This window comes from Melozone crissalis, unplaced genomic scaffold (assembly GCF_028551555.1).
Source record: "Melozone crissalis strain CALT ecotype California unplaced genomic scaffold, PUWL_Pcris_2 ptg000006l_1, whole genome shotgun sequence".
In the NCBI taxonomy this organism is placed as follows: domain Eukaryota; kingdom Metazoa; phylum Chordata; class Aves; order Passeriformes; family Passerellidae; genus Melozone; species Melozone crissalis.
Window position 1 is genome coordinate 22,643,876 of NW_026535784.1, and position 14,559 is coordinate 22,658,434.

General features: G+C 41.6%; 1 protein-coding gene across 3 annotated transcripts in view; it reads right to left on the reverse strand.

Annotated features, from left to right (window-relative positions):
• DLC1 (DLC1 Rho GTPase activating protein) overlaps nucleotides 1-14,559 on the reverse strand; it is a 197,859-nt gene that overhangs the window by 4,510 nt on the left and 178,790 nt on the right. For all 3 annotated transcript variants that reach the window (XM_054294173.1, XM_054294181.1, XM_054294190.1), the window contains 6 exons: nucleotides 10,141-10,204; nucleotides 5,967-7,393; nucleotides 4,712-4,888; nucleotides 2,634-2,793; nucleotides 2,194-2,392; nucleotides 75-288 (listed from right to left, as the gene is read on the reverse strand). In XM_054294173.1, coding sequence (XP_054150148.1) covers nucleotides 75-288; nucleotides 2,194-2,392; nucleotides 2,634-2,793; nucleotides 4,712-4,888; nucleotides 5,967-7,393; nucleotides 10,141-10,204 — 2,241 coding nt within the window. The remainder of the gene's footprint in view (nucleotides 1-74; nucleotides 289-2,193; nucleotides 2,393-2,633; nucleotides 2,794-4,711; nucleotides 4,889-5,966; nucleotides 7,394-10,140; nucleotides 10,205-14,559) is intronic.

A 14,559-nucleotide genomic window follows, 5' to 3' on the forward strand; every position in this document is an offset into this window, starting at 1 on the left:
ACTATGACTGCTGCCCATCGCTGCCCGCTGTGCTGTGGGACCAGCAGCAGAGAGCCCTGCTCCCAAAAACGTACCTTGGGGAAGAATTCTCTCTTTTGAGAGTGTTCAAGTGGAAGAGGGAAGGTGCTAAGCAGACAGCCAGATTTGTTGGTGTCATCTGGTTTTCCTTCACTGCAGCCGTGACATCACTCAGGAAATAGAGAAGAATCTGGAGGACCTCCCTGTTCTCGTCAGGTAAAAGCATAATGGCAGCCTTGATAGCCTGGAGACGCTGATCCTTTGGCACATCTGCATAATATTAGCAATTCTCTCATCAGCCCATTGATTTTCCACACACACAGCATGAATACATCCCAAAGCAAACTCCAGCTTCAAATATTTGACTCGAGTTTGAAGTGATTTCCTTCAGGATGCATACCATTTGTAGGAAACATGAAAGAATGTTTTTTAACCCACTGGTTTAACTACCCTCAGCTATTTCCTGCCTCACAAGAAATGCAAGCAAGAAGCTGTGCCTAGGCCAGAGTTAATTTTAGATTTAGCTTCAGCAACTACATGCTCCTGCAGATGCACTAAAAGGACAGAAGCCTGGATTCAGGCAGGGAATGAGCAAACATAGTCGAGCCAATTTAGAAGTTCTTTTGCTTGCAAAGAAATTTAAAACATGAATGCATTTTAGAATAGGCAAATTAAATAAATTAGCTAGCAAACCTTTTCAACAGTGATGTCATAAAACATCCAGAAAGTGCTTTACTGAACAGAGAGGGTTACTTTATTGAGCAGATCATTCAAAGTCATGCGGTGGAAAAAGCAAGTCCACGCTGTGAAGCCCCATACCATTAAACAGCTCCTTGGTTACCAACAACAAACAGCCATTGGAAAGATCTGATGTCTCTTTATATAAAGCTTTCTCCTCCAAACTTGAAAGGGAAAATGAAATAACCCAGACCAGATCTGCTTCTTATAAAGGGATTTCCAATAAGCCACCTCTGAAGACAACATCAGAGTCTGAGTCCTGGAGCATTTATATCATCATTAGCAGCCTACCACCCTCACTGCATCTCTCATAATACACATGATGCCTACCCAGATACTTAATTGGTATTTGCTTTGGGCTTCAGCAACTTTTTAAGGCTAGCAGTGAGTTTAGAAAGCAGTTTTAAGCAAAAATCCACTGTTTTCCATGCTCTCCTCTCAATCAGCTCAAAGCGCATTTAAGCCACGTGCATTCCAGTGTGCAGCCTGGTGCATAGCACCAAAGCAAAGGGAAATTTTTCCCTTTGCAGGGAAGCAAAATTTACAGCAGTTTTAAGGCTCATTGCTTTACACAGAGATAATACTTCCCGACCACCTCTGGGAATTCCTCAGACCTACCACCTGCAAAAGGAAAGGAATAGAAACTCTGCAATGCTCTGTCAAACTTTTTTTGGCTCTAAACCCACAGAGCTGCTGTTTAATATGCATGGAAGTGGAGAGTCTGATTAATTTTCTCCATAAACATGTTTGGGAATCCAAACACACACAAAAAAATACTTGCACTGAAAAAATGGTCGGTATGATATTTTAAAACATCATCTCCACCTAAGGAGCTCTGACAGAAATTACTGTAACCTTTTGGTATTTATTTCTTTTCACAAGCATTGATAAACTCCATTTGTTATGTGATTTACTCTGAAAACTTTATGATACTTATCTGCAAAGTAGCTACAAGTCAATAACAGAAAAGCTTACCACTTAGAGATTGTTTTCAAACAGCTGAGGGGAAGGATAGCAGAAAATGAACCATAAGAAAGTAAAAATTTTTGGTAGCTTTGCCTCAAAAGCCCCAAACTCTGCTCATATAGTGTTTGTTCTGCACATTTACTCAGCCACATTAGATGTGGCTTATTTTCAAACCATAACATCAAGCATGCTCAAAGAAGAGAAGAAAATTTAGAGCAGGTGATGAAGGATTTATATTTGTTCCTGAACTAGAGAGAAAGGTGAAATTAAAAGAACTTATAGTATAAATTTTTATAAAACTAGAATACAAAAAATCCATTCCTTAGAGGCGGCCTGAACTGTAACAGTTACTGGAGAAGGGCAAAGACTGAATAAGAAACACGTGTAGTGCCCAGGATAGCAGAGTTACAAAGTTCCACCCTTGCTACACAAATGACCACTTGTTGTCTGCTGCAGAATCTCACCACTTACACTGGTATATCTGTAAGAAGGTCTCGGAGAGTTTGTTGGTCATGAGAGGCTCAGGGAGATCACGGAAGAATTGCTTTAACATGTCTGCGACATCATAGGCAGACTGGCCTTCGTAGTTGACACTGTCTGCAGAACTCTCATTCATCTGACGCAAAGCCTGAATTCTTGACTTCACTCCAGATTTCCTAAACAGTCCAACCTAAACACACATATAAAAGCAAATACATTTATAAGGAATCTAGAAAAGCTGGAATGTAAGCATGCTCTTTAGCTTCATACACATGGGCTCTAATTTTGTGGAAATCTTTCCATGCATTAATTATCTATTTTGTCCTGTTTTGAGTCCAGTTTTTTCGGTCTGATGCATGAACAATAAAAACGAATGGAAAGCTGGGCTTTGGGTGGGGCATGCGCATGGAACAAGAGAATAACAAACCCACCTGATCCAGGCAGTGGTTGCGGAGGTACCGCATGGCCTGCTGGATGCTCTGGGGCAGAGGCTGCCCCGTGCGCTGCACGTTCACTTGCAGGGGTACGCCAAACACATTTCGGTCTTTATAATCTGGCACCTTTATTCTCTTCATAAACTTTGGTACTGCCCTATTTAAGCAAAGGGAATGACACGTTAAATTAAACCTCTGTTGATTATTTATCTTCTGTATTTCCAGTAATTTGGGAGGGAAGTGAAAACAAGTGAAACACTTTTAGTAACACGAACAATAGTGACAGTACAAATTAGTTAATCCAGTCAGGGCTGGAAAGGGTGAGGGGAAAGAAAACAAGAGTTTCTCTAAGAGAAAGGCTTGACATTTGGGGCAGAATGCTGCCTCTAAGTATTAATGTGGTGCTACTCCATCAATATTAGGAGGACGAAAGCTACAGGGTAAAACTGCAGGGGCCAGATTGAATTGCAAAAGAGTCAAAATAAATCTTGCGGTCAGTGACCCCTTATAACACTGCTTCTTTAGGTTTCAGGAAAGATGGGCATTTGAACAATGAGCTTTTGTATGTCAACTACTTGTTCTGCAAAGTCCTCAAACTGGGTCCACCACCCACCAGTGTGCAGAACAGCAGGAAACTGATGTAATACATTTGAGTTTGTCAGCTAAAAACTTCAGCTCTATAAACAACCCCTTTGAGGGACCCCCCTCCTTGTCAGCCAGTGACTTTTGTTACCCCCACCTCCCACTCCAGTTTCATTGAGAGGCCTTTCCATCTGCTTATGACTCCAAGGAAAAAGTTACTAAACACAAAGGAATGATTTACCCCAGTGTCCCCCAGAGTATTGGTTTTATAAAGGGGAAAAAAAGGCACTAAAATGTGAAAATATTGAGGTCATTTTCCTAAACAGGGAGGAAAGCTAATGTCCACTGTAACAACTAATAGGACACAATAGCACTGAAAACAGAGAGACATTTAATATTTCAACCTACAGTACAGCTATAAAAACAGTGCATTGGATTTACAGCTGACTAATCTGTTACGCAGTAAAACAGCCCAATTTGTATTGCCATATAAGTTAAGCTTAGGGCATTATTGATACTTGTATGAATAATACTTGCTTTGTCAAAAAACATGCCAATGGAATGTGAAAAAACACATTGCGATCTCCACTGAGAATCTGAAGCATGCAGGGATAACTGGTCAATACTTATTTCTGTCTTTCAGAACAAACAACTTCTGTATTTAGAAAGACTGACATAATAACAGCCTTTGAACAGGAGGTACTTTGATGCTGAAGCTAAATACTCTCTATGACTCCTGGGGAAGGGAGGAGGCTGGCCTGTGGTAGGGACAAGAAAAATTTTATTTGCGTCCCTTGCATCCTGAAGGTTACACAGGCTGTAGATATAATAATAAAAGAGCTTTCTATTTCATTCTTCTGACAAAAAAATATTCAACTGGGTTACAAACACCTGGCCACACCAGAAATTGCTGCCTACAAAAAACTCCATGGTTCTCCTAACCTTTCTTCTTCTCTCCATCTCTTTTGCTAATTGATTTATAGTGCCTTAAAAAGGGAAAACAAAATTTTGGCTATTACCACTAGATACTAGAATTAAGAGAAATTTACGCTATTTAATTACATAATTATGTAAAGGAAATAATGCAAATATTTAAGAATAACTGAAGAAATGTGAGTCTATTAAGATTGGTTGCAATTTGTGCCACTGCTTGCTAACTGCCTTAATAAACAAGTGGTCCTTCTTTTGCTATAGATACTGAACATCTTCCTCTTCTGAAAGCTGGTCTGTATTTCATTTCTTTGGTTCTCTCCCATGCCCCCATAAACACATCTCTGAAGCCTAATACAATTACACTTACGTAGAAGGTTAGTGATTTTAGCCCCATCTTAGGAAACCATAAATCACAGTCAGCACAGGCTGGAGGAAGAAGTGCAAATATGGAAAAAGAGGGATTGGACGGACGCATTACATCTTTCCAAACGTTGCCTGGGACAGGCACAACTGTCATGCTGGCACAGTCGGGCTCTCTATACACAGCACTGTGCCCTTACCAGCTGAAACCATGCTTGTTGGAAGGAGTGTACTTCTCCAGGAGAGCTGTCAGCTTCAGGAGAGAGTACTTCTGCAGCAGGTTCATCTGTGCCACGGACTGGCAGTTGATCTGCAGCGACGCCGAGCTGAGGCTGGGCCGGTGGGAACTCTGGAAGCTGTGCCACCTTAGCTTGTGCCTGTGGAGAAGATGGGAGACAGGGAAAGGGCAGGTTACTGAAATGCCTCTGCAAGACACGTGCAGGAATTATTGCAAATGCACTGCTGAGATCCCTGCCCTTGGCGGCTGCATTCTTCTGAGATTTCACAGGCGTCAGCCAGCGGCGTCTCTGCCTCACCTGGCGTGAGGCAGCACGGGCAGGTGATTCACATGGGAATCTGCACTCTGAGCTGACCCACAGCTCAGTGCTGGCTACACAACCTTGCCCTAGCAGATATCCTCCAAGGGCTCCAATGCCCTTCTCGCAAAGTCCTTTCAGAATTGGGGCAGCAGGAATCAAAAACCTCCATTAAGAAAAGATTGCATGTATTTTTAAGACATATCAAATAGGAACTCTGTGCTTCTATAAGTCCCATTAAGTTTATACAAACAGCTGTACATGACTAAATTATTTGCATTACTTTTAAAAGAAAACTGGAAACAAAGCTAGAAAGAATTAAAATCCTTGCTCTTCTCACAATACAAAATACAGTCATGGTAAAACTCCCAGCAGAATCTGGAGGCCACTGGAACTCCCCCAGTCTCCCACTGTGCTACAGTGATCAAGAGAAAGTAATCAAGCCCCATTTTCCCCCACAGATTTAGTACCCTAGTATGCTATTACAAACAGCCTGCTACTGAAAAATGCAATTTTTTGAAACAGTCTAAAAGTCAAGGCTTTTACTACACACTGACACAAACCAGAACATACTAACTCTTGGTTCTCCTAGCCAGCTTAAAAAGTCTTTAATCCTACTTGATGGCCCTCCCCTCTCATGCACCATTTCAGTTTGAAGAATTATTGTGCCCCAAAACTGTGCTAACATTGTTTTTTCAATGACAACTCAGGCTGAACCTACAAACATACAGCTATGAGTTGCAGGAATCACAAAGTCTTGCCCAAACATTTCTCTTGCCCATAATGGTTTTGGGAAACAATGGAACAGCACATGTGTGCTTGAACAGCCACAGCTTCTACTACACCTTAAGTTAGTGTGGTGCTTGGGCTGGAGGGGACAACCCCAGGCCACCCCAAGTCCTAATGCTTGTGATCTCACCTGCTGGAACGTGTCAGCGATGCACCAACCCCAGAGTCTCTCCTGTCCTGGATCCCTGTGGGCTCTTCCGTTTCATTCAGTGAATTCCCTGTACTGTCAAGGTCACTTGGTGTTCTTCGATCATTATCTACATCGAGGTGGATCTGCTTTGGAGAGGAAGGACATGGGGAGATGGAGTCGAGTGCCGAGTCAGAATCCCCTTCATCTGAGAACTTCTCTGACCACTGGTTCACTATTCTCTGCATCCCTTTGACATGGTATAGGATGTCGTCTAGTTCTGGGAATATATCTTCATTTTCGAGGTCGGCCAGGTCGCTTGTGCTGGAATACAGGATTGAACCTGGCACATTGTCGTAAATACTCAGGCGGCTGCTCATTGAGCTGGAGGAGTTGCGCCTTTTCCCCATGCCCAGCTCTTTGGAGCTGTCACCACTGTTCTCCCTCTGGAGGGTGAGGTGGCCGTGTCCATGGAAACTCCCTGTCCTCCAGTTCACAGAGGTGCTGTTTTCTGTAGGGGAGAAGTTGCCATTGGAGAGCGCTTTGGGAAAAGTGCCAGGCTTATGATCCTCAGGGATAAAAAACACGGTGTCTTCTGCAAAACTGCCCCGGTTCTTGAAGTTCTGCTCCATCACATCGCTGAATGTTGACTGATTGAAGGGGTCAAAGCCTTCCAGGTACATGCCCACCCTTTTATTGTAGGCACTGAGGCTGCGTGTTCGTGTGACAGGACTGGGCGTGCTGACAGCGCTGCTCGTCTCAGACTGACTACTGCTGCTGCTGGTCTGGGTGGAATTGGAGACGCTCCTCTTTCGTACCATAGGGAAGTTGATGTGATTGCCGTTGAGGGTGGAAATCTCCACGCAGTTAAGTTGTTTCAGTTTATCTTCATCCATGCCCTCCTGCAGGATTGGCCCGCTAATAATCAGGCCAAGCTTTGAAGGAGCTTTGCTCTTGCCATGGTGAGAACTCTTGATTTTAAGACTCTCCATTCTCTTCAGCAGGCTCTTTGTTTTGGACTTGGCATTCTTCTCGTTGGCTTTTGTGTTGAAGCTGAAGCTATTCAGCTCCCTGGGTGAGGGCAGGCTGCTGAATGAGTCATCGTTGGCTACAAAATTGCTGGATGAACAGACGCTCACCACCGAGTTTGTCCTGGTGGTAGACGCCTCGCTCTGCAGGGTTGGCTGGTGGCTGCTGGTGCTGCTGATGCTCAGAATAGAAGCCACCTCCTGGCGTTCGCTGAGGTCTGTGAGCACGCTCTCCCGGCTTGCCGCGTTCGTCAGGTGAGGGGCTTCTGGGGACGGGATATCCAAGTCTGGCTTTGGAGGGAAGACGTCAAACTCTTCAAGCCGCGACCACCTCTTGCTGTCCCTCTGAAAAGTCCACTTGCCACTTATTGCACAAGGTTCATCTTCATCTGAATCTTCACTCTGCAAAGAAGAACCATGAAAGTATTGTTTGCAAACTACTCAAACAGCAAAGGTGGTTGCATTTAAATACAATGTCCACTAAACTGCTTTAAGCATGACCTTGTTCTCACTGAATTTAAAGTGAAAACAGTCCTTTACTTCAGGGAGAGGAAGATTAGGCCATAAAGCCTGTCATGGCAAAAGATAACATGGTACAGGCAATATATTTTAACTGTTTTTAAATGCAAAAGCTATACTGTTCATAAAAAGAAACAAACAATACAATCTACTTTAAATTGTTCTATTTAAAAAAACCCTAGTATCCACAGACTTAATTAATTGGTCACAGCAGATAGCCCTCACATCAATGGAAATTCCTGGCATGCATAACATTTTAAACTGGAGTCAGTCAGGGGTTGGGGTCCCTCTGGACTCTCTCCAAAGCTACACTTTGTTGATAGTGGCTATATGTTTATACTCCTCTTTGCAATTACGAGATGTTTCTCATACATTCTGAATTTTAGTGGCTTAATTCCTTACCCATTTGGGAACTCTGAACAGCCTCCTCACTGTGACTAATGAGACAGCAAATGAAGCTCCTGCACTGCTAGAGTGTGATGGCTCCAGGCTCTTACCTGGTCCACTCTTCCTCCCACAGGCTAGCAGCTAACATTTTAAGAATGTTCTGTGAATTCTCTACTTCAGTCTAGCTTCAGGCAAACTTTAACACTCGTAGATAGTGAGCAGCAAGAGCTCACTGACAGTGTAGCACGTAAGTAAATTGTAAATAACATGTTTGATGTATGAGTAATGCTTAGAGTACAATTACACATACATCAATTACGCCTACAATCTTTTCATCTAAATACTGAAAGGGAATGATCCTGACCTATTTGGTCTTCCAAATATATGGAAAGTTTCACGTTGGAGGAATAAAACCAATGAAGATATTTTAATATGACACCATGAAACCACAAAATAATCTTTGGTGTTTAGAGTAAAAAACGCTAATTGCAACCCAGCTCTATGAATTTCACTTCATTTATTTAACTCGCTTTTATTTAAAAACAAACACATATGCATGCCTCAAAATGTAACTATTTGTGTGCCAGGACTACAAACATTCATTCTTTGAAAAACAAGTAAATTATTCATATTTCAAGTAATTTATGTATGCATACGTCAGATCCTGATTATCTCCTGCTTTTACTTTTTTCTTTTTATAGGACATTTCATCAGCTCAGGAAAATAAGCGGAATACTGTATTTATTTCTTATGACCAAATACACATGAGACACAGAGCAATCATCAATTTCTTTGCCTCCCAACTACTGCAAACTACTTTTGTCCACGACTCAAATGAAAACCTAAGAATTCTGGCTTACTTATTAAAGTTTTCACCAGGAAAAAAGTAATCTGAAACTGCCAGTGGATAATAACGATGGTTTGGGGGTGAATGAGATTGATTGGAAGAAAAAAAGCAGTAATTTTAATTTGCAAAGAAGTCAGTGGAAAGAAAGCAACATATTTCTGTCAGCAGAATTCTCCCCTAGTGTCAAAAAGCTTTAAAAGCTAAGTATTGATTTTATTGACATCAATAACGAAAGGGAATAGGCCCCAAGGCTATCTGCCAGAACCTGGGTGGTGAATGAAATTTAGGAAGGACTGAAACAAAAGCTAAAATCCAGACTCTGGAAGATCTGGGGTTTGGACCTGAAGTCAGGTCTGGTCTGACCTCTAATATCAACACTGATCATTCCACTGTTAACAAGGTCCAGGAAAAAGGATGAGAAATCTTCTGGCGGTCATAAATGGCAATCCAGCTGTCTACCCCTACTTTTAAGGAGTTCCTACATATGCTGCCCCAGAGTGTTATCTTCTGGAGCTTGGATGCTCTTTCCAACATACCTCAAACAGATAGGGAAAGAGGGGATTAATTCCTGGTAAACAACCTCAGAGCATTTGTATGCATTCTTGTTAGGGGTAGGGCAGCATTGTATTGCCTTAACTCAGCCATCTTTATCTGCAGTTGTCATATCCCAGGGGACGGTATCAATTACTGATCCCTCCTAGGACACACACATAGTTTTAAGACAGCCATTGAGTGGTGCCTTATTAGCAAGTTGGTACTACCTTACTGAAATTACAGTGGATGCTCTCTTACTTCTCACCCTGCTCCACAGGAATCCTGAAGATTCAGGAAACACTTAATTCCTGCCGAGCTCCCTGGAAACATGCAAACTTTCTGAAAAGGTAGCTGTTGTGTTCTGAAAATATACTGGAAAGGAATCAATGTGCCTAATCCTTTCCTTTGCAGGCCAAACACAGTCCAACTGATCCTGTATACATCATAATAAAATAATACAACTCCAAGGTGATGGCAGAGAACCAAAACTGAAGATGATGTCCAAGATGATGGTGTAACATTAAGGTCAGGTCACTGTGGCCATCAAGCCTACTCTATAAAATCCTGCCTGAGTGCAGGCAATAGGCGTCAACACCAACAACCTCACTGGCAGAGAAGTCCAGTGCCTTTCACACTGGAAGCAGCATCCCAGGGCAAAGTTTGCTAGACAACCTTTACCCACTGCCAAGCTTTGCATTTTTCACTCAGTGAGAGCACAAAAAAAGATGTAAGCAAAATTTTTACTTTTTGCTGTGTCTTTGCCAGGTGTAATCCTAAACCAAATCTAAACAATCTGCTAGATGTTTTTTTTCTTAGTTTTATTAACACATAATGCTGTAATAGAAGAATTAAATGAACTTACCCTTTTCCTGTGGGGACTGATTTCTAGCTTCATCACTGCACATTTGTTTAACGTATTTAAGCGCCTGCAAAGAGCAAAGGAAACCATATTAAGAGAATGCTCCAGTGTTTTGACATAGGCTATTCCAGTTCAAAGCTTTTGTGAAGGCTGTCCCCAAACTGCTCTGCATACAAATAGCCACAAGCAGAGTTTCAATTAGAGCCCTAATTTACTTAACTATTAACCCATTACATTTGGCTGTACTCTAACTTCAGAGGGAGAGAAGGGCGACTATTTGTCACAATTACCTGAACCCAAGTAAAGAGAAGTTAATGGAAACTTGGACTAAATTGAGAAGTACATCACATCCTACAAATTGTAATCATTACATTTGTTCTAAATAGCAGACATCTAAACCCTGAAACATTCAACCTTGACAGACTAAAATTAACAGAAAAGTTGTCCAGTTTGACACTGTAAACATGAGACTACATTAAAAAAAGCATGCTGCTAAAAAACTGTACTTTATAAGCTGAAACTTCCCAGATGAAAACTTATTTTTCACTTACTAGATGCCTATTTTGCTTTTGAACAATGGTTATTTTCAATACAGTCCTGGGACAAGACCACTTGTCAGCTTAAAAAAAAACTCAACCCAACACAGACCCAATTTCTGCTTCCTAAATTGAAAGTTTCTTTCATATATAAAAATATTTTTTGAAAGGACTAAAATTTAAATGGAAATAAGTTGTGTAGCAGCAATAGCTAACCAGCCTCTCTGTAAAATGTGACAGCAGTCTGATACATATCTTGAAGTACTGTATGAATACATATGAGCATTCCTCTATTCCTCAGTGAGCTAATCTGGTCATCTGGTAGGTATCCCTAAAACAACAAAAAAATTATCTTTCTTCTCCTCTCTTCCCCAGTCACTCAGAGTGCAGGACTGAGCACAAGCAATTTAAGCACAGCAAAAGCTGGCGCTATTTGTGACACAGCTCCAAGGCAGGTTAGGCTCAGCTAAGTGCAGTCTGCCATGGTCTCCTGCCCTTCTCCACCTTCCCTAGAACTGTTCCAAGGACATGGTCCAACTAAAATCTGTGCTGGTAAAGTGTGGTTAGAGAACTGCCAGTGCTATGGCAAGGCAAAAGGAAGAAACAGGCTGGGCACAATGCAGAAGGCAGAAAAGCTGAAGCAGCAGCTTCATGGAAATGATAGTTCAGTCCTGTGTCAATACTTCTGCTCATGAGGCTGTACTGTGGGTTGGATGAGGACACTAACTGAGCTGAAAACCAATCTTTCAATATTTCTTGGAGTTGAATTTCCCCTGGGTCAGTACCCTGAGCTGCATGAAGAGCAGTGTGTGCAGGGAGGAGGCACAGGAGTAGGGTGCCCCTTTTATTAAACTGGACCACAGCCCAAATTCAACAGAAGCAAAGCTGAGCTTTAAAAAGCCTAATTCATTCCAAGGGAAGTTGTGTAACTTTCACATACAAATTCATTTGAGCGAAGAGCAAAGAAGAGCCTGTATCTGCAGTTCTGAAAAACTAAAAAAGAAAAGAAATGCTGACATGCCCTAGTGCTTCAAATTAATTTTCTTAGATTCATGAAACTTGTACTTGAATGTAGAAAATGTGTGCACAGGGAGAATTACTAGTTTCTTCTCTTTTCCCTTGCCTTTTATGCACAGGATTGGCTGCAGATGGTATTTACACAGGGCTTGATCCTGAAGTCATCAAAGAAAATGGGAAAGCTGCTACTGATGCTTTCGCTGCAGGTCATGAAGCAAAAAAGAAAAGGCATTTGATCTATAATTAGACCCAGCCACAACACAGCAGAGTAGAAGAGAAACAGGAAGAATTGCCATGGGTCAAATAGCAGGGCAGTGGCAGGTTAGAAAAGTTATCCAGATCTCTCCATTTTATCCAGATTTCATCTTTGCTCTGAATTTGGAAGGCAAAAGGCTCAGTCCTGCAGGCTGCAGCTGGTGGGTACATGCACAAGCCCAGTGATTTCAGAGGAATTGTATTTATGGTGCGGGTGAAGGGTGAATGTCCCATCTACATGCTAGACACAAAACTGTTTGGTTTTTTTCAAGAGGCCACACAAGAATCAGAAAGCTGCCTCCCTCTCCGCTATAAACACATTCTCCTCTCAAAGTCCTGGACCTCAAGACCAGGAAATATTAAACTGGTTTCAGTTCTATGTTGTGTAATAATTTACAAATTTCACAGTGTTGCAACCTTTGACTTATGCAGAGAGAAGTTACCACTGAATCCCTGGATCAGGCTTTATCTAGCTCCAGCCTGTCTGACCACTAATAAAGACAATCTCTGATTTCACAAAGATTACATCCCCAGACTTCTCTCCTACTCAACTAAAACCCCTGAAATAGGTGGGAAAGGGTAGAGCAAAGACCTTTATTTTCACAGAGGGTATTTAAAAAAAAATTCCTGGCACATACCTCACAAAAATTAGTACAAAGGCAAGATAAAGTAACCTCCAAGGAGTGAGGTTAAATTCAATAGCAGTGAGGCAAATAAAGTCTCTGTTACATATTTGACATGGATGCATCTCAAATCCAGTTTCCTTTTTAAACTTTAAATGTTCTGCAGCAATTGCATCAGGCCTGAAACTTCCATTACATACATCACACATCCTGCTTCAACTTCTGCTCAAATTCAGGAATGCCAAGGTCCTTGAACTACACACCACTGAAAATACAGTACAATATGCAAAATTGCCTTCCAAACACATTAGTGTGTCTTAAAATCTAAGCTTGGTTTGTGAGGATGAGATTTACCTGTACAACTGTCATTAACCTTCACATACATTTGCAATACCTTTTAAGCCTATAAGCATATTTCCATTTTCTACAGATCTTCTCATCAAATTGATGCTAGTTAATAAACCACAGTTTCCTCTTCTGGGTCTGGACCTTCTCCTTTGTTTACTCCACTCCCAGGTATAAGTTCACTAATCATTTCCTTACTGACAGTCAGCAGACCTGCCTCATTCTTTAGGTCCATCTTACTCTGCCCAAACCTGTCCCAGTGACACCTTCCTGAAGAGCAGATGGGAGGGATGGGGCAGGATTGCTGCAGACAGCAGTCACAGCCACTTCACTGCCTGGCTGGCCCAGTCTCCATTCCAGCTATGCCTCCTACCCTGGCCACTCTCTAGATGACTGTCTGGATGACAAGATAATATTCTTTCCCACCATTTAGAGAAATGTCTTTGAGTCAGCCCTATCTACATATCTTCACATCCAGATGTTATCTTACTCCCATGGAGCATTCTATCTCCAAGACATCACTCTTCCTCACTCTCCATGGACTCCTACCTCAGTTCTCATTCTCTTTCACCCCAGCTGTGCAAATCCATTTCTCCTGAGGGTGACCAAGGCAGCAGGACCTGCCTCTCTGTCCTAGACCCCAAGTCAGTCCATATCAGCCCTGAGTGGCCATTAGACAGCCTGAAACTGCTACACCCAAAACATGAGGCACTGGAGCTTCTCTCAGAGATGAGCAAATGATGCATTTTTATTAGTCTTCTCAGAAATGCCAAACTAGTTTAGCCTGAACTTCTCTAAAGAGAGGCAGCCTGAACAGGACACTCACTATGAAAAACTGTAGTGTGAACAGCTAACTTCTAAATTAAAATGTGGGTTTATGACGTGAAGTCTTTTTTAAACTAGGTACTAGTCAGTTCTATGTTCGGTATAACACCAGATAATTAATTATATTCTCATTAACAGAAGCTCTCACCCCATGCACCCAAATAAAGTAGTAGCAATGAAGAATACTGGATTTATGCGTTTTAAATTATGATTTTGAATTTGAAGAACTGTGTCTTCTACCTTTAAAGTTTAAAATATTTTCTTAATGGACTTAAATTTGTAATTCCACTGATAAAGTCCAGCTCCATTATACATGTAATAAACTGTCATACAATGGCCTTCTTGTCTCAGTGGACGGCCTCTACTTTGGCTCCTGGGCTTTGTCTCATGTTCTTCTGCAAAGGAGGTCAGCTCTCCACAGACCAAATGATACAAACACTGAATGCATTATAACCAATTTTGTGGATGAGTCCTGATGATAAAAGATTTAAGAAACCTCTTGCATATACAGTGAAACAGACTCCTAGCCATGCATAAGGAGATTTAAAAGGATTTCTATCATGGCTTGCTATGTATTTTGTACTTAGCAACAACCTCTAGGATAAGCATGTTTCAGTACTTAGTTTCATCAGCACATGATGCATCCAGTTATCCACTAGAGATAAATTCCCAGTCATTAATCTACATAACGTTTTATGAAACAAAGGCCAGCACTGGCTTGCACGGTCACTAAAGAAAGCATCCAAGAAAATTAAAATACAGTCATCACTCTTACATTTTTAACCATACATTTAATGGTAAGATCACTAAATGACATTTCT